This window comes from Gekko japonicus, unplaced genomic scaffold (genome assembly GCF_001447785.1).
Source record: "Gekko japonicus isolate JY-2015 unplaced genomic scaffold, Gekko_japonicus_V1.1 scaffold315, whole genome shotgun sequence".
Taxonomy (NCBI): domain Eukaryota; kingdom Metazoa; phylum Chordata; class Lepidosauria; order Squamata; family Gekkonidae; genus Gekko; species Gekko japonicus.
The window spans coordinates 1,179,702-1,197,977 of NW_015160844.1; the positions used below are offsets into that span (position 1 = coordinate 1,179,702).

Consider the following 18,276-nt stretch of genomic DNA (forward strand, 5'->3'; position numbering starts at 1 on the left):
TCCCTTAAACAAAATTTCTGTTGGTGCTTTGTTTGGAGGGAATCACAGCCTTTATATAGTATTATATCTGTAACAAAGGAAATTAATTAAGGCAGACAAGCCTCAGAGGCACTTTGATATCATAGTTTAACATTTACAAATCCAGTTGGAACCTAGGGTTGCCAAGTGTATCTTCGCCGGGAGCGGGGGGCTCCCAGCCAGCGTGTTGTGTGCTTGCGCGGGCGAAGCGCGTGAACACCGCACGCACGTCACCCGGAAGTGACGGGAGGACGCCAGGCACGCTGGGGCGGGGCCACGTCCATACAAGGGAAGACCATAAAGTTTTCCCTTGTATGGCCATGGCCCCGCCCCCAGCGTGCCCGGCATGCCCGCGTCACTTCCGGGTGACGCGCACGTCGAGGTGGAGTTCCCCCTGGGAACCGATCCGGCGGTGTCAGGGGACAGGCCTCTGGGGTGGGGGTTTCCCCGCCCCCCGGGGGGACTTGGGATCCCTATTGGAACCATAAGAGCGGTCTTGCTAGCAGAAGCACGTGAACGGGCATATATTCTATGGGAATATTCTTTCAGTGAAGAAAGATGTATTCATGATGGCAGTTAATGCAAGAGTACTTATTTCCTTAAAGTTGCCAGAGAAGTTATTGATTTCTTAAAGAAACAGAAAAGATTTCAGGACAAGTAAAATAACCTAATAATTTTCAAGTTGAGGAAAGGAACTCTGTCCAACACAATTGTCGACGATATATAAACAAATACCTGGTGTTACTGGGGGATGTTTGAATGCACAGTATTTACTTACTCAATAATAAGACTGAAAATCCGCAAATGCTTCCCCAAGGAATGGCATCAAAAGAACTCCAGTATTCGACTTTGGTAAAGTAAAGGATGACAGGAATACAGGTAACAAAAAGGATATTGAAGACAGCTAACACGGACAAAAATAAGGCGGCTTCTCCAAATTTAGCACTGCCCAGGAGAAGCTTAAACAAAACCTGTAACATAGAAAGAGAAACGGAATGCAAACCCAGATTATATTTACTTTTAACTCTTCCACCACATGTAATTTCAAACATGTCATTTCTAACTGCCTAACCCAATTAATATCCTAATGCAGATTATTTGGCTTGTGCCACGATTATAGGCTCCAGTCACATGGGCTGGAAAATGCGCGCGGGGGGGGGGGGAAGCGTGGCTGTTTGCCCCAGAGCAAAATAATGCGCGGCTGCGCGATCAGATGTCCGGTTGAGGCCCCTCATGGTCCTGTGGTTAGGGGGGAGGTGCCGATCACACCACAGGCAAAAAAGCGGAGCAGTGCAGCAAATCGGGTTGTGTTTTTTTAAAAAACTGAAGTGTGTGCATGCTCCGTTGGGTGCTTGTGCGCATCCCATGGAGACTTGGGGGAGAAAAAAACCTTTTTGCGAGGGGACATGGGCGGGTGCCGGATGCCACCGGAAACGCGATCAGACGTCCGCCCTTGCCCCGCGGTTTCCGGAAACTAGTACCTCGGAGGTACTAGTTTTTTACCCAGCATCTTCGGCAGGAAGCCTCGAGTGAGCCACGGGAGCGCTACGCTTCCCAGATGTGGCGTTGTGATCGCGCCCAGAAAATCCACCTATCTTCCATCTCTGTAGCATGACTAATGCTCCGTGTGACCGCAGCCTGAATGTTTTGTGTTCTATGGGAAAGCAAGCAAATAAATAAATAAAATTGCCCAAGCCACGGTCACTGGGGAAATGGTGCCTAAGGCTGCACTCCTACGCACAGTCCCCTGGGAACATTTCCCATTGAACACAATGGAAGCAGGGGGAGCGGCAGCCTAGGAAACAGGAGAAATCACTCCTCCCTTTTTGGTGAGCTCTTTCCCAAACTGAACAAGAACCTGCATGTGTATCTGTCTGGTATTTTTGCTGTTTTCCTGCTACAGTACTCATATGTCCTTATTTTAGCTCAATTATGTATTCAAATTTACAAAACCCAGTACTACATCCTAAGTATGCCTACATTGAAGTTGTCCCATTTCAGTAGGATTTTCTTCTAAGCAAGTGGTTTTAAGGTTGGGGTGTAGAAAATATTTGTAGCTTTTAGGTTCTTCCAAGGAACTTTCCAGTTTCCCTAAGTGGCTTTGTGAAAATGCCACAAGCAACATAGCTATGAAACAGCACATTGTGTGCCATTTAAGATGCCCAGTCCAGCTAACTGCAGTGCCGCTAGCTCAGTAATACAAACTACTTCCTCTTTAGAGGGGGACAGAGCAGAGAAAGGTTTGATACACTCTACCGACTAGTTACTGGCAGGTGGTAACAAACTTCACTCAAGAAGACTCTCACACTAAATGCCACCAATAAGTCTTGGATTGCGATTGCCAGTCACCACTGAGTTTAATACAGAACATTGCTAAGAGAGGAAGTTGCTTTACTCACCAGCATCAATAAAACCAGCAAAGTTTAAAAATAGGAGACAAAGTCATACTACTAATTAGCATTATGGATGGCAAAAGCCATTGCATAAAAGGCCATTTTTAATGTACAGTGAGGACGGGGTGAGGCAGACTTCCCTCAAGAGAGAGTTCCAATTTATGGTGTTGAGACAGAGAAGTTTATCCCTTCATACGTCAAATGGTGAGGGCTCACAGAGAAAGACTGGTGCTCTTGGTTGCTGGACAGGTCCATTTCCTCTTCCTAAGCCCTGTTCTCTCTGCTCCCATCTGCCAAGGAGAGGCAGATGGCAACCAGAGTCAAGGCTTTTTCAGTGGCTGTACCTCACCGTTAGAATGCACCCCACCCCAGCTTACTTTCCTTTCAGCACTAGGCTAAAACATTTTTAACCAAACTTTTAACTGAGGGGTTTCATAGTTTAAGCTGTTTTTATGGTCTGATTCTAGCCTGAGGACTATTTTATAAATATCATTTTAGGCTGTTTTGTGCTTTGTTTTAAACAGTTTTTTAATTGTTTGCCTATTACTGACAATTTTGTGCTTTTAAAAAATGATTTTATTGTATTGTTTCATGTTGTGAGTTGCCTCTAGCAGGTCTCAGGAGAGACAGCATACCAATATAAAAAAATGGGCTATCTTAAAGTTGTTGTCCTATCTAATTCAGCATGCAATGGAAGCAAAAATAGGAGGAAATGATCCCAGTGAACATTAGGGGTGCAGGTAGTGTCTATTTTTAAGTACATTTTGCTTATTTACTTTGTGGGTGTGCTAACAAGACAACAAGTGGGATTATGAGGACCATCTACTGCCCCTCGTGCCTCCCACATGTCTGGTTTCAGGGCATGTAGTCAGGGCTGTGGATAGTTCCTCTCCCAACCTGGCTAGCTCAGTCTCATGAGATCTCAGAAGCCAAGCAGCGGCAGAACTGGTTAGTACTCAGATGGGAGACCACCAAGGAAGTCCAGGGTTGCTACGCAGAGGCAGACAATAGCAAACCACCTTGGTCCACCTCTTGCCTTGAAAACCCTACAGGGTCACCTTAGTTAGCCGTGACTTGACAGCATTTTACACACAGCGATAGTTCCTGGATAGAATATTAATGCCCAAATTGGATGTTCTCTTGCTAAGCAGCATGTTTTGTATGGCTGGTTGGTCTCAGACCAGTTGCTGAAGAAGTCAAAATCCCTGTTTTAAGACATTGTACAAAATGTTACACAAGCCATTCTTAGGCTATGATCAGACATGCATTTAGATCCGATATAGATGCTGATGCCTGATGGATCTAAAGTGCACGTTCAGACAGCAGCATCTGTGAAAGGTTCCGCAGTTGTTGGCACCCCATTCTGGTCTGCCCCTAAATTGGAGTTAAAAGGCACCGGGGAAAGTCCGGTCCTAATGTCAATGAGCCATGGACGGATTTTCCCTAGTCACTCAAGCACACTCTCAAAACATTGGGGTGGTCTGCTCATAACATCCCAACTTGGCACCATTTTTTTTGTTCGCCTGGTGATATGCGTATAACTGCATAATCTTCTCCAACTCTAGGTTAGATTTGAAAATGAGCAGGAAAAGGAGGGGTCTCTGTCAAACAACCACTGTGAAGAGATCAAAGTGCTCTGAAGAAGGATCGGCGAGCTGTCAAAGCAGAGACTTGACTCTAGGAAGCGGAAAAGGGCATGCACAAAAAACCTGCATTGAGACATCTCTGCATGGGGGTTCAATTCCTTGGTTATGCGCATGTGTAAAAGACAGCAAAAAACCCACAAAACCTCACCCAACCATGCCATCTGATCATTCAGAGGGGCTGAGCCCAAAGCAAAACGGATTATGCTGGGATGTCTGATCGAATGTCTCTGTGTCAAATAACAACGTATTAAATTAGGAGCGCTTCCTGACCATGCTAATTGGCACATCTGACTGCAGCCCTAGTCTTTGCACAGACATTTGCCTGAGATTTTGCACTAGCTCTTGTGTGGGAGTTCATGGAATAGTACCAAGTTACGGTTGCATCCTTCTGGGGGTGTCTAGGATTAAAGCCAATCTATGTTAGCACATCCATGCCCATAGCCTGAGGGAGCTTGAGCATAGTTACCTTGTACATAGCTGACATTGAGGCAGATCCCACAACAAGTGCTATTCCAATAACTGAATAACTGTGGAATCCATCAGCATAAGTCATCATGACTATCCCTGCAATAGCAAGTATAGCAGCCACAATCTGTTGGAGACAAAGCAAAGTGTTAGAATTTCCTGAAGACAACCACTTATTCTTACACTACTATCACCCAGTAGGTCCTACTGGGAAATGTCATAGTCTCTAACAACATAAGCACATACTGCAGTTGTAAGTGCCATTCAATGGGAATAAAGAAACTACAGGCAATGCTACTGTAAATACAACCATCAGAACGGTGCGATTAAGTACCACACACCTATATTAGCAGACTGCTTTCTGAAATCTTGTGTGTACTGTAGCAAAACACAATTTTTTTTCTAGTGCTGATCCTCATACAGGATCTAAGTAGGCTAATTCTTTTAGAAAGCTTTTTGACATATTTAGGAAATGAACATTGGAAGATAGGAATTTCATCAGTATGTTCATAAACATAAAAAATAAAATTAATGGTTACTCTGGTTTTGCTGGCTTATTGTAATGCGAAACCTTACTCAGAATAAAATGTTTTGGGGAAAATAAAGTGCTACCTATTTTATCAGAACGAATACATTTAAAGAACAAACTGAAAATTATTTCATATGAAATTTTAAAAATCTGGATTAGGCAAAATAATTATTTCTATAGGAACTGTCTACAGAATCAGCGCTATCGTTTCATTACCTGTAAATGTGTGTAATACATTTTCTCTGCTTAAAAGTGGTTAGGAAACATGAATCCATTTTTAAGGTGATATTTTGCCATCACTACATTGTAGCTCCATCTGGGAGAAAGAAGCCTCAGACCCTAGATCTCTGCAACTTTGTTGTTGTTCAGTTGCACAGTCGAGTCCGACTCTCCCCGACCCCATGGACTAGTTCACGCCAGGCCTTCTGCCGTCCTCTGAAGTTTGCTCAATTTCATGTTCGTTGCATCTATGACACTGTCTAACCATCTCAGCCTTTGCCATCCCCGTCTTCTTTGACCTTCAATCTTTCCCAGCATCAGGGTCTTCTCCAGTGAGTGCTCCCTTCTCATTTGGCGGCCAAAGTATTTGAGCTTCAGTTTCATTATCTGGCCTTCCAGGGAACAGTCAGGGTTGATTTCTTTTAGGATTGACTGATTTGATCTTCTTGCAGTCCAAGGGACTCTCAAGAGGCTTCTCCAGCACCATAGTTCAAAAGAATCTATTCTTCGGCGCTCGGCCTTCCTTATAGTCCAACTCTCGCAGCCATACATGACTACTGGGAATACCATTGCTTTGACCATGCGGACTTTTGTTGGCAGGGTGATGTCTCTACTTTTTATCATGCTGTTTAGGTTCGCCATTGCTTTCCTCCCAAGGAGCAGGCGTCTTTTAATTTCATGGCTGCTGTCACAGTCTGCGGTGATCTGGGATCCCAGGAACGTGAAGTCTGTCACTACTTCCACGACTTCCCCTTCTATTTGCCAAGGAGTGCTGGGGCCGGATGCCATGATCTTCGTTTTTTTGATGTTGAGCTTCAAGCCCACTTTTGCGCTCTCCTCTTTTACCCTGCCTAGACAGCTTTAAAAGGGGATTTGGCAGTTTTAAAGGGGGATTAGACAGATTAGGAAGATATAGGTCTATCAATGACTACTAACCTTGGTGACTAAAGGGAACCTCCATGTTCAGAGGTAGTAAACCTCTAAATAACAGTGCCAAGAGACAACAACAGGGGAAGGCCTTGGCCTCTATGGTCTGTTGTTGGCCCGCCAGATGAGGTGGTTGGCCACTGTGTGAGACAGAATGCTGGGCTAGATGGACCACTGGTCTCATACAGCAGGGCTTCTCTTATGTTCTTATGGATGCCTGCATGGTTAACAACCCAAATCAAGGAAGCTATGGGGGGGGGGGACTTCTTTTAATGAAGTACAGAAAGGAGTATAAGGTCTGGCAAAAAAAGTGTAATAATTAGTTATGTGAGGAGAAAATATGAGGAGCGGATTGGTAAAGCACCAGGACAAACAATAAGCATTTCTTTAAATATATCCAGAGCAGAAAACCAGCCAGAGAACCAGTTGGACCTTTGGGTGACCAAGGAATAAAAGGATTGCTAAGGGAAGATGGGGAGATGACAGAGAAGACAAATGAATTTAATTGTTTGTGTTGTAGTATTGTTTTTTTTTTAATTGTGAGCCTCCTTGAGGACTTAAAGAGGCAGCATAGAAATATTCTAAATAAATAAATACATGAACTCTTTGCATCTGTGTTCACTGTGGAAGGTGTGGGGCATATACCCATGTTAATCCCACTATTTTCAGGAAGGGAGTCTTGAAGAACTGAGTCAAACTGAGGTGATGAGAGAAGTTCTAGACCTACTGTGGAAAATTAAAAACCGGTATATCTCAAATTCCTGAAGGCATATACCCAAGGGTTCTTGGGGAACTCAAATGTGAGACTATTGATCTACTGACAAGTATAGGTAACATCATAAAATGATGCAGGCTCATTTGGAATAATTTGTGCAGTGCTGGTCATTGTATCTCAAAAAGGACATGGCAGTGTTAGTTAAGGTACAGAAGAGGGCAATCAAAATGATTAAGGGGTTGGTACACCTTCCCTATGAGGAAAGGCTGAAGAGTCTGGGACTTCTCAGTTTAGAAAAGAGATAACTAAGGGGCAATATGATAGTAGTTTATAAAATGGGATAGAGAGAGTGGACAGAAAGACCATTTTCTCCCTCCCTGAGAGCCAGTTTGGTGTAGTGGTTAGGAGCGTCAACTCTAATTTGGGAGAACTGGGTTTGATTCCTGTCTCCTCCACATGCAGCTGCTTGTGTGACCTTGGGTCAGTCACAAGTTCTTTCAGAGCTGCTCTCTCAAGGGTAGTTCTCGAGAGAGAGCTCTCTCAGCCCCACCTACCTCACAGGGTGTCTGTTATGGGAAGAGGAAGAGATTGTAAGCCACTCTGAGACTCCTTCAGGTGGTGAAGGATGGGATATAAATCCAATCTCTTCTCCCAAAATACTAGAAAAGGATGTTCAGTGAAGTTGCTGTGCCATAGATTCAGAAGGATATATACTTCTTTACTCAATAAGTAATTAAACTGTGGAATTTGCTGCCAGAGGATGTAGTGATGGCCACGAGCACAGATTGCTTTAAAAGGGGGTTCACGGAGGAGAGGTCTGTCAATGGCTACTAATAATAGTGACTGATAGGACCCTCTGTCTACAGAGGCAGCAAACTTCTGAATACCAGTGCTAGGAGGTAGCAGCAGGGGAGGTCCTCAGCCTCTAAGCCCTGTTTGTTTGGCCCTCCAGGGCAACTGGTTGGCCACTGTGTGAAACAGTGTGCTGGGCTAGATGGACCACTGATCTGATCCAGCAAGCTCTTCTAGGGGAGCACAAGACCTACTAGAGTCCTTCATAGCAGCTTGTCTAGATCCAGTTTACCCAGAGCAGTAAGTAAAATCTGGTCTGGATCTCCTCCAGATTCTGGTACCCTGGATCTACAATAAAACAGCTAATGGATTTCTGAATGTTACACTGCCCATTCCCACACATTAAGACTGAGTCTGCAAAAGCAGTTGATGTTCGAGTGGTCATCTGTGCAGTCACACTCTGGGTTTTACGCCTACGTCAAACCTTTGTCGGGAATCCTAAAAGAGCATGCTCAGTAGGTACAGGTGCCACGAGACTGAGGCAGACCGCAGATCTGAGAAGGTATTTAAAGCTCATTTAGGAGTCCTGACGAAGGTTTGATGTAGGTGTAAAACCCAGTGTGTGGCCTGCACAGAGACAACGAAGAAGATAAACAGGTTGCTTACCCGTAACTGATGATCTTCGAGTGGTCATCTGTGCAGTCACACACTGAGCCTACCTGTTTCTAGCCAACAATTCTCTACGTGGGTTTCCTCAGCAATTACTCTATGTTATCAACTTGTGGACAAACCTCTACCCTCCGTACCTAAGGCTCATTTGGTTAGAGCTGTGGCAACCTCCATGGCCTTCCCAGCAGGAGTTTTACTACAAGATATTTGTGCTGCAAGTACGTGGTCTTCCTCATCTATTTTTGCAGCACACTACGCTATGGACATCAAGGCCAGAAAGGAAACTCATTTTGGACAAGCAGTCCTTAAATCTATTTTCCACTAACACATTGGTGGTTGAGTGAAACTTCATACAGAGAATGTAGCATGTAAGTTACAGGCAAGCGACCTATTTTTCCGCCCTCGGTCTCCCATTTACCCCAGCTGTATTGCTCAATTTCCCACTATTTGCTGTGTGGCCGCATTTTGACCCACATTTTCCCCTGATTTCCCCTCATCTTCTTGATCCTTATTTTTTAGGATCAAGAAGACGCGGGGGAAATCGGGGGGGGGGGGGGGGGGGGGGGGGGAAAAAAGGGGCACCTTTAGTCCCCTTAGAGACTTAGACCAAAGGGAAAACTGGAGACCGAGGGCGGAACAACTGCTTTTGTGGAATCAGTCTAAGTCTCTGTGAAAGGGACCAAACATTTTTCTCCAGACCTACTGGCAATCTTAGTTATAAGTCTGAAAAAGAGACAGTTAAGTGAATTTCAAATAAATACAAAGATGTTGCTTTTGTAAAAGTTTTGTATTTCCTTCTTAAAGGCTTTTAAGACTGCCAAATGTGCACATTTTTGTTTTCAGTGAACTATAGAATCACTGTAATGTTATAGATCTTAACAGCTGAAGTGCAGTTACATTGTTTTTTAATACCTCAGATAAAGGAACCAGACATTCTAATAGTATCAAACTGCCTTTTTTTGGGAAGTTTGCTATTTTAAGAAAGTAAAGTAATTCATCTCTGACACTTTAAATATTAAGAGTGCAATCGTATGCCGATTTACTCCATTGTAAGCCCACTGATTTATATGGAATTGGATTGGGGTAACTCTGCATAGGCTTGCCCTGTAAGAAATGTACTGTGAGATAAATTTTCATGAATTTTCTCACGCCACTGTCACTCCTGAAAGACATTGTTCAAACATGCATCAATGACCAAAAAGCTCTCAAAGGGTAAGGCATTAGTCAAAATGAATGCCATCTGTCACCTGTGATACTGCAATCCCCATTGACTTCAAATAAATGTATTTCCAAGAAGTGTAGATCACAGCTAAAATCTCCACAAAGCAGAGGTACTTCCCCTTCCTAGTCAGGAACTTTGCTGGCTAAGGAAAAAAAGAAAGTGCCACTTCTTTTCACTCAGCATGTAAGGGAGATGGTTCCTTGGAAGACAGCTTGACCTAATCTGTGGATGATGTCTGTCGTGGCTGAATATGACTGACTTCTCAATTGAACACAGCGCATACCACTTGAAATGTGACCTCATTGGCCAGGCTGTTTCTTTCCTCTGGAACCAAGAGCTGTCAATGACAGACAGACATTGCTCTGCAGGCATTGATTTCTTTAAGGTATAGAGTTGAGTTGTTTTTCCTTACAGGGGACTATTTGAGAACTGTGTTTACAACTGATTTTCTGACAACTCAGCTTCTGCCCAGTTAAGAAGAAAACTGCAAAGTGAAATTCTTGGATTCACCCTCATCATGATTTCATTAGACTATTGAATGAAAAATACAGTCAGAAAATGATTTTTGTACCCCATTAGGGAATGCATATTGGTGATTGGATTTCGGCAGCGGAATCTCCTGCAGTTATTTGTAAGGATTCCTTTAAATGTACAGTCCTATAGCTAATGTTTGCCCCTTGCCATTTTAAGAGTCTAATGATGCATTGCTACACATGCTTACCTAAAGATACCGTAGAGTAAGCCCCACTGAACAAAGTGATCCAAGAGGGCTCAAAACAACTAAAATAAATAAATGAGTGGAAATAATTAGTATTTTAGTAGTTAGTGGAAACATCATGCAGAAATGCAGAAAACAGTAAAATGTGTAAGATGTGTGAAAATAATTCTTGCTTTAATACTTTGTTTATTGGTAAAACTATTTATAGAATCCAAAGTTTTGCCCCAGCATATTATACAACAAAAGATAGTTCCAGATGGGTCGCAGTGTTACAGCACAATCCTACACAGAGCTACCCCCTTCTAAGCCCACTCACTTCAATGAATTTAGAAGAATGTAACTCTGGTTAAGACTGCATTGTTATTCTGTACCAGTATAAGAAAATAGAAGCCCAGTGGCACACTGAAGACTAACATTTATTCCAGGATAAGCTTTCATGATGCATGAAATGTTCAATGTGGCAGATGTATCTATACTCGAAGCTGGGGACAACAAAAAGGTATGAAGTGGGAGAAAAGACACGAGGCTAGTTTAAAACAATACCCCAAAGAGTTATCAGTCCACTCAGAGTGAGTGAGAAGTCCCACTAGGCAAAGTAGGATTATCATGTAGGGTAAAAGTATAAAAAATATAGCTGAGCTAATTAACATCTGTAAGGGATATGCTGTTAATAAAACTGAATTATCTGCCCTGAGTTCAATGTTTTTGGGAAGCAATTTTTCCCTGTTTTCCCAAAGCATTATGGTACATTCATAAACCTCAGGAGTTTCCACGGCTTTTCTCTGATCTTTCTCAAACTCCTATTGCTCTGAAGTTTTGGAAAGGTTACAGTAAAGCCTGGATGGCTGTTTTCTGGGTGTGAAAATTTGGATTTTCCAGCCTATATGGCAGCCATTTTCAGTGACCCTGTTTCCAGAGCAGCCATTTTATTCCTTGACAAGTGTGTGTGGGGGGGGCTTTTAAATTTTTTTTGTATTTTGTGTGTGTATCCATGCCTGGACGTCATGGCAACCTCTGGTGACTCCGGCTGGGGCATGGAGGACATTCAGAGAAGTGGCTTGATAGCATGCCTCTGCCTCCCAGCCCTGGTATTCTTTGGAGGTTTCCCATCCAAATACTTACCAGGGCTGGCCCTGCTTAGCTTCCAAGATCTGATGAGACTGGGTTTGCCTGGGCTATCCAGGTCGGGGTTTATTTCTTTTTTTAAAAAATACTGACACTAGAATATCATTATACTGATATACTATTGTAAGAACAGGTGTAGCAGGTTCTCTGGATTCTCAGCTTTCATTTTTCAAAAAAGTAACCCTCTAGACCTTTCCTTTGTGGAGCTATAAGGAAAAGGGCATTTCTTTGCAAGGAAGGCACTAGAGACGTACTTTTTAAAAAGCGAAAGCTGGGAATTCAGAGAATGTATCACACCTATAGTAAAAATGGTATATTGATATAATGATATTCTAGTTCTACTTAAACATTGCAAAACCCTGGGTGTTAGATTGCCGCTAACAAAGATCCAGAGAGTGATTTCAACAAAAGTGATCAGCTTTATTGTAGGTACGAACAAGCGCTTGAAAGAAGTCATAACCAGAACAACTTAACATTGGGAGCTAGGCTCCTTTTAAACATTCCTGGGCTAACGTAGCCACACCTATTTACAATAAACAACCAATGAGGTTGTGCGGATAATGTCCAATGAAAGTCCTTCCCTCGCAGGGAATTGGTATAGTTCTGATTGGTCGCTGTTGTGGAGCGACCAATAGCAAGTTGGCTCGGAGGAGCCTTCCTCTGGCTCGAGCTCATCATGGAGAGTGAATGCGGCGATTCATGTAAGCCTTTTCGAATACACCACAATTCCTCCCCCCTAAGTTAAAACAATACATCATTTCTAAAACATACATTCACTGCTTTCCACAAAATATATATCAGTCATTACAATACAGTTTATTGCAGTCATAATCGCCCAGGTACGATGGTGCTCGCCGCGCACGCTGAGACCTGTGGAGCTGTGCAGGCTCAGGGGGCAAACTCAACTGTGGGTCACCTATGGGCTCTGTAATGACTGGGTCAGGCACACTCACTGCGGGGGTTGCAGCCTCGAAACCAGGGGTCTGCCCTGCTTCGGGAACAGCACTCACCTCCGTGCCTGGAGGTCCGAACATGTATTCAGGTTCCAGAGACTCAGCTGTCAGAGAGTCAGCACTGTCTTTCGCCCATCTCCTTCTCAGCTGGTCTATGTGGTGCCACCATTTCCTGCCATTAGCCAGCTCTACCACATACATTCTGGTGCCTATATTTTTGCACATCACCCCGGGGAGCCATGAATGCCCTCCTGCATAATTCCGGGCAAATACTTTGTCCCCGGCCTTGAACATGCACACTTTCGCTGGTGAATCCCTGCGCTCAGGCTGCTGTTCATTTAAATCCAGGTGCAACCGGTTCAAATGGGTAGTCAACTATCGGCCCATTAACAACTTGGCCGGACTACGGCCCGTGGCACTACAGGGGGTGGTGTGCTGCCACAAAAGAAAGGAGCCCAGTTTCACACTCCAATCCCCCTCATACAGTTTGCTTAAAGCCTCTTTGGTCGTCCTGACCATTCTCTCTGCCTGCCCATTTGACGCGGGATGGAACGGGGCAGAGGTAACATGGCGGATGCCATTGTCAGAGAGAAACTGAGCAAACTCCTGGGATATAAATTGGGGCCCGTTATCACTCACTAATATGTTCGGCAGTCCGTGTGTTGCGAAAAGCCGGCGTAGCGCATGTATGACCGCTATTGAAGTGGTCGAGGGCATATGCACCACTTCTAACCATTTTGACAATGCATCAACAACAATTAAAAACATTTGTCCTTGCATGGGCCCTGCGAAATCTATATGCAGCCCAGACCACGGCTTGCCCGTAGAGTCCCACTTTTGGGGGGAAGCCTGTGGAGGCTCGGGTCTGGCCTGTTGGCACGGCATGCACACCCGCACCCACTACTCAATTTCAGCGTCTATCCCAGGCCACCAGACGTATCCCCTTGCTAACGCTTTCATGTGCACCATTCCCGAGTGTCCTTCGTGCAGGGAGTCTAACACCGGAGCTTGTCGGGAACCACCACCCGGTTTCCCCATAAGACACATCCCTTCGAGATTGACAGTTCTTTTTGGCGCGCTCGGTAAGGTTTGAATGCCGGCTCCAGGCTCCCTACTGGCCACCCCCTCCACACCCAGTTTAGGGTGCAGGATAATACGCTGTCCTTAGCTGTCAACACTGCAATGTCCTTAGAGGAGACTGGTGCCAGAGGGAGCTTGTCAATTGCTAAAACATCACACGCAGGGGCAGGGTCTGTGCCATGGTCGGGCAAGGGGCAGCGGCTGAGCGCACCCACATGCCCAATGGCCTTTCCAGGCTGGTGCTCAAGGTCAAAAACATAAGCTTGCAAAAAAATCGCCCATTAAGCATCCTTGGGGACAAAATGTTAGGCATTTGCTTATCGGGTGCAAAAATCCCCTGTAGCAGCTTGTGGTCTGTGACCAACACAAATCTCCTACCAAAAATAAAATCATGGAACTTTTTGACAGCCGCTACCAATGCCAGACCTTCCTTATCTATCTGGGCATAGTTCCGTTCTGCCGCAGATAGGGACCTTGAGTAAAAAGCGATAGGCGCTTCACTTCCATCAGGCATCAGATGGCTTAAAACGGCGCCTACTCCAAAAGGTGAAGCGTCTGCAGCTAAAACCAGGAGCCTTTGCTCATCGTAGTGAGTCAACACATCATTTGACATCAACAGCTCCTTTACTCTTGTAAAAGCCTCACTTCCATGTTTTGTTCTTTATGTAAAAGTGCATGGAAGTGTGCTGCCACTGATGCCTTGTGTGGTAAAAACGCATGATAAAAATTGAGCAACCCTAAAAATGACTGGCCTGGGGGCAAAATTGAGCAACCCTTTTTACTAACTGGCCTGGGGGCATTTTGAATAGCCACCACCTTTTCGCCTGCGGGGTGTACTCCCTGCTCATCGATGCGAAAACCCAAAAACTCAACACTGTTAACACCCCCCTGGAAACGTTCCAATACTTCTTTTACCTGGTCTAATAGTTCTTTTTCAGAGCTTCCTGCGATCAACACATCATCAAAATATGGCACGGTTCCAGGTACCCCTCTTAATAGTCGTTCCATCAACTCCTGAAAAATCCCTGGGGCCACGTTGACCCCAAATTGGAGCCGGTTTACTTTAAAAGCTCCTCTGTGGGTTACTATAGTTTGTGCCTCGGCTGCCTCCTGTGTAACAGGCAGCTGCTGGTAAGCTTGAGCCAAGCCAAGCTTAGCGAAAACCTTCCCTCCCCCCAGAGAAGCCAGAATGTGGCTTATTACTGGAACCGGGTATGAGTGCTGCTGCAAGGCTCTGTTTAGAGTACACTTGTAATCTGCGCATATCCGCACAGACCCGTCCGGTTTGACCGGTGTCACTATGGGGGTTTCCCATTTACTAAAAGGCACAGATTCCAAAACCCCTTGCTCAATGAGCTTGTCAAGTTCCATTTCGATCCATGGTTTTAATGCGAGGGGCATCTTCCGATACTTTAACCGTATCGGTGTTACAGACAGATCCAACTCAAATGCAATAGGGGGCCCGTTGTACCTTCCCAATCCATCCCCAAACACCTCAGGGAACTCATCATACAACATATCCCATTTATTTTCACACAGCTTGTTGACCCCATAAATTCCAATGCCTAGTGGCTCGAACAAGTCTAACCCCAGTAGGTTGACCCGGTCCCCTTCAGCAACCAGCAATGATAAGGTAACACATTTCCCCTTGAACTCAACATTAACAGTGTCCCTCCCCGCCAAAGGAATTCTCTTTCCTTGAAAGTCGGACACCCTTGTGTCCGCAGGCTTGAGCCGCTGCCGACTCTGGGTAGGGAACAGCTGCTGCCACACTGCCGAAGAGAGGACTGATGATCCCGAATCGACCTCCATGTTGCAGGGCACGCCAGCGATGAGAGGGGTGACGGAGATCTTTTCCTGACAGCTGGTGCGAAAAACGGTCGATGCACTTGTCAGGTTTGATGTCATCTGGCAGTTGGCCTCGGTTGCTTGGGATCGATGTTTCCTCCTGGTTAGGGGTGATGAAGGCTTGTGTGCAGACTCTGGCCAAATGGCCTTGCCGCCCACATGCTCAGCACTCGACATCTTTGGTCCAGCACTGCTCGCGCTGGTGGTTCCCGCCACATCCGGAACACGGCTTACTCCATGCAGGCTTCATTGGGGTCCGCTTGTCCGCTCCCGCCTTCACCACGTTGACGTTATCATCTGCATCAATGCTCTCACTGTCAGGACCCTGGTAATGGACGCACTGCTCTGGTAACGCCGGTTGCTGCCGGACCTCTTTCGTTGGCTTATCTGCCGCCTCTGCTGCAACAGCCTCCTCGTAAGCCACAGCCCAGGTCAGGGTTGTGCTCGCAAACAAATGCTGCTGCAGCCTCTCATTGCGAAGGCCACACACCAGGCTAATTTAGCAATTTCCTGTTGGATTCTCCCTTTGAAGTTCTTTGTAGAGAAATAGTGACTTCTAGTGAGCTACAGAATGCTCTGGGGGATTAAAATGTTCACACACTGGTTTCTGAATACTGCATTTGTTAATGTAAGATTTGTGTCCATTTATTTTTTTTGCATTGAGACTGACCTACTTGCCTAATGTAGAGTGCCTGCTTGCCTGCTTGGGGAGACAGACTAGGGTTGCCAAGTCCTTACTGTATGTAGAGTGGGGGAGTCCAGCGCTGCTCTGGGAGTCCATGTGCGCATGCGCAGCACGTGCCGCAATTACGTCACCCGGAAGTGATGCAATCATGTTGGAAACGTTGGGGGTGAGGCCACAATCATCCGAGGGAAAACCATAGAGTTTTCCCTCGGATGATTGTAGCCCTGCCCCCAATGTGCCTGACGTGGTTGTGTCACTTCCGGGTGATGTGCTGATGCCGGGCATGTCGCGTGCTTTGGGGGTGGGGTTCCCCCGGGGCCCGTTCTGCCGCCGGCGGGTAATGGGCCTCTCCCCGGGAGGACTTGGCAAGCCTAAGACAGACTGTTACCATCAAGGTCAACGCTGCTATCTGTGCTCTGCGCCTTCTCCTCCCTGTCACTGGCAGAGTTGTTAATTTAGGTTTAAATATTTTTGGTTTCTGTTGTGTCAGTGTGTGGAGGGTAACACTGTAAAATGCCATGAGCCTACAATTAAGTGGAGAAAAGGTGATTAAAGCATCCTAACTAACTAAATAAAATACACTGGAGGATGACCAAGTGAATGGGCCCAATATGGTATAGCTGATGCTTTTAGGCCCTGATCATATTTCCTGAATATGTATGGGAGGGCCCTCATATACACGCAGGTGATATGATCAGAGGACCTAATAACATCAGGGAGTGGCTTGATCATTCCTGTTTTATTCACACACACACACACACACACACACACACCTTTATTGGCATAAAAGAAAGAATTACATACAGTTATCAATGCATATATATTATAGGTAAGAGCATAAAACAGAATTCTAAAATCATAATCAATAATAGTATATCAAATATAAAATATCAAAGGGAACAGGTGTGTTTCAATTTGATTTTGTAAGTTTCCGCTAAAAACTTTGCAACACATATGGTGGTTTTGGGATTTGCATCTTCTAAAAGCTGATTTAGCATTTTCTCATCTGTAAGATTGTTATTTGGAAAATAGTTAGATAGAAATAGGCTGCAAAGGTTTTCTCATTTAATCTGCTATGCATGATTTATCAGCCACATCTTTGCAGAGAGATGTACCCTTTTGCGATTGGCATTCTAAAACCAAGTTAACCTTTCTTCCAGGTACTGCTTCTCCCCCACCCCTTCCCAGGCTATTAGTAATGACCATCAGGAAACTGACAAGTATTTCCTCCAATTTCATCAGTTTCACCTAAGGGCAGAGAAATGCTGCTCCTGGGAGAGATTGATGTGGGAAGTCAGCAGCAGGAAGGGAGTACTGGTGGAAATTGCCTATTTAGTCTGGATCCAGTTTTATTGAAAATATTTCTCTCTCACACTTTCAAATAATTGAATTCCAGAGGTAGTGAATGCAAGGCTAGAAAGAATAATATTGCAAAGTAGGTGAAACAGCTGGCAACCTAAAGTTACTGAAAGTGGCTTCCAGAGAGCAAAACAACATGCTCATAGGTTTCATCCAATGGCTTTCATCCCTCCCAACCAACCAAATTCACCTGTTCACAAAAGGACTTTTCACTCAAAGTGTAATTAACTCATGGAATTCATTGCCAGAGCTGTTGTGATAGCCACTACTTAATTGGCTTTGTCGTCATTGTCATAATCATTATCTTCATCTTTTTTTGGGTGGGTATTGTGTGTGTGTGTGTGTGTGTGTGCATGTGCCTGCATGCCTGGAAGTCATGGCAACTTCTGGTGGCCCCTACTGGGGGCTTGGATGTTTTTCAGGGAGGTGGCTTGATAGCCTGCCCCTGTGGCCCAAGCCCTGGTATTCCTTGGAGGTCTCCCTTCCAATTACTTGGGTCGGCATTGCTTAGCGTCTAAGATATGACGAGATCGGGCACAGTGGGGATCTGAACCCGGTCTCCCAGATCATAATCTAACACTCTCATCACTACACTATGCTGGCTGTGTCTTAGAAAATACTGTCTCTTAGACAAATCATTGGCTACAAATACCACTGCTGCTAGTCAACAACGTGGGGAAGGCTTCAGTCTGTGGCTTACTTGTAGGCCTTCTGGGGCATCTGGTTGAGCACTATGTGAAACAGGCTGCTGGGCTAGACAGACATAGCACATCCACTTATGCGAGAACTTTCCCACTGATTCATCAAAGCTCCATAAAACCAGTAGACTGCACATTCCTCACTGATTTAAAGTACTGAGTGACTTCAAGACAATAGTGCAGTAGTAAAATTAAACCATCTTTTTTTGAAATCT

The 18,276-nt window shown here is 45.0% G+C and overlaps 1 protein-coding gene across 1 annotated transcript in view; it reads right to left on the reverse strand.

Annotated features, from left to right (window-relative positions):
- The window catches only part of SLC35F3 (solute carrier family 35 member F3), a 75,268-nt gene that overhangs the window by 5,859 nt on the left and 51,133 nt on the right, over nucleotides 1-18,276 (reverse strand). Inside the window, exons 4-5 of the mRNA XM_015419905.1 lie at nucleotides 4,524-4,649; nucleotides 797-989 (exon numbers count right to left, since the gene is read on the reverse strand). Of these exons, the coding sequence (XP_015275391.1) occupies nucleotides 797-989; nucleotides 4,524-4,649 (319 nt within the window). The remainder of the gene's footprint in view (nucleotides 1-796; nucleotides 990-4,523; nucleotides 4,650-18,276) is intronic.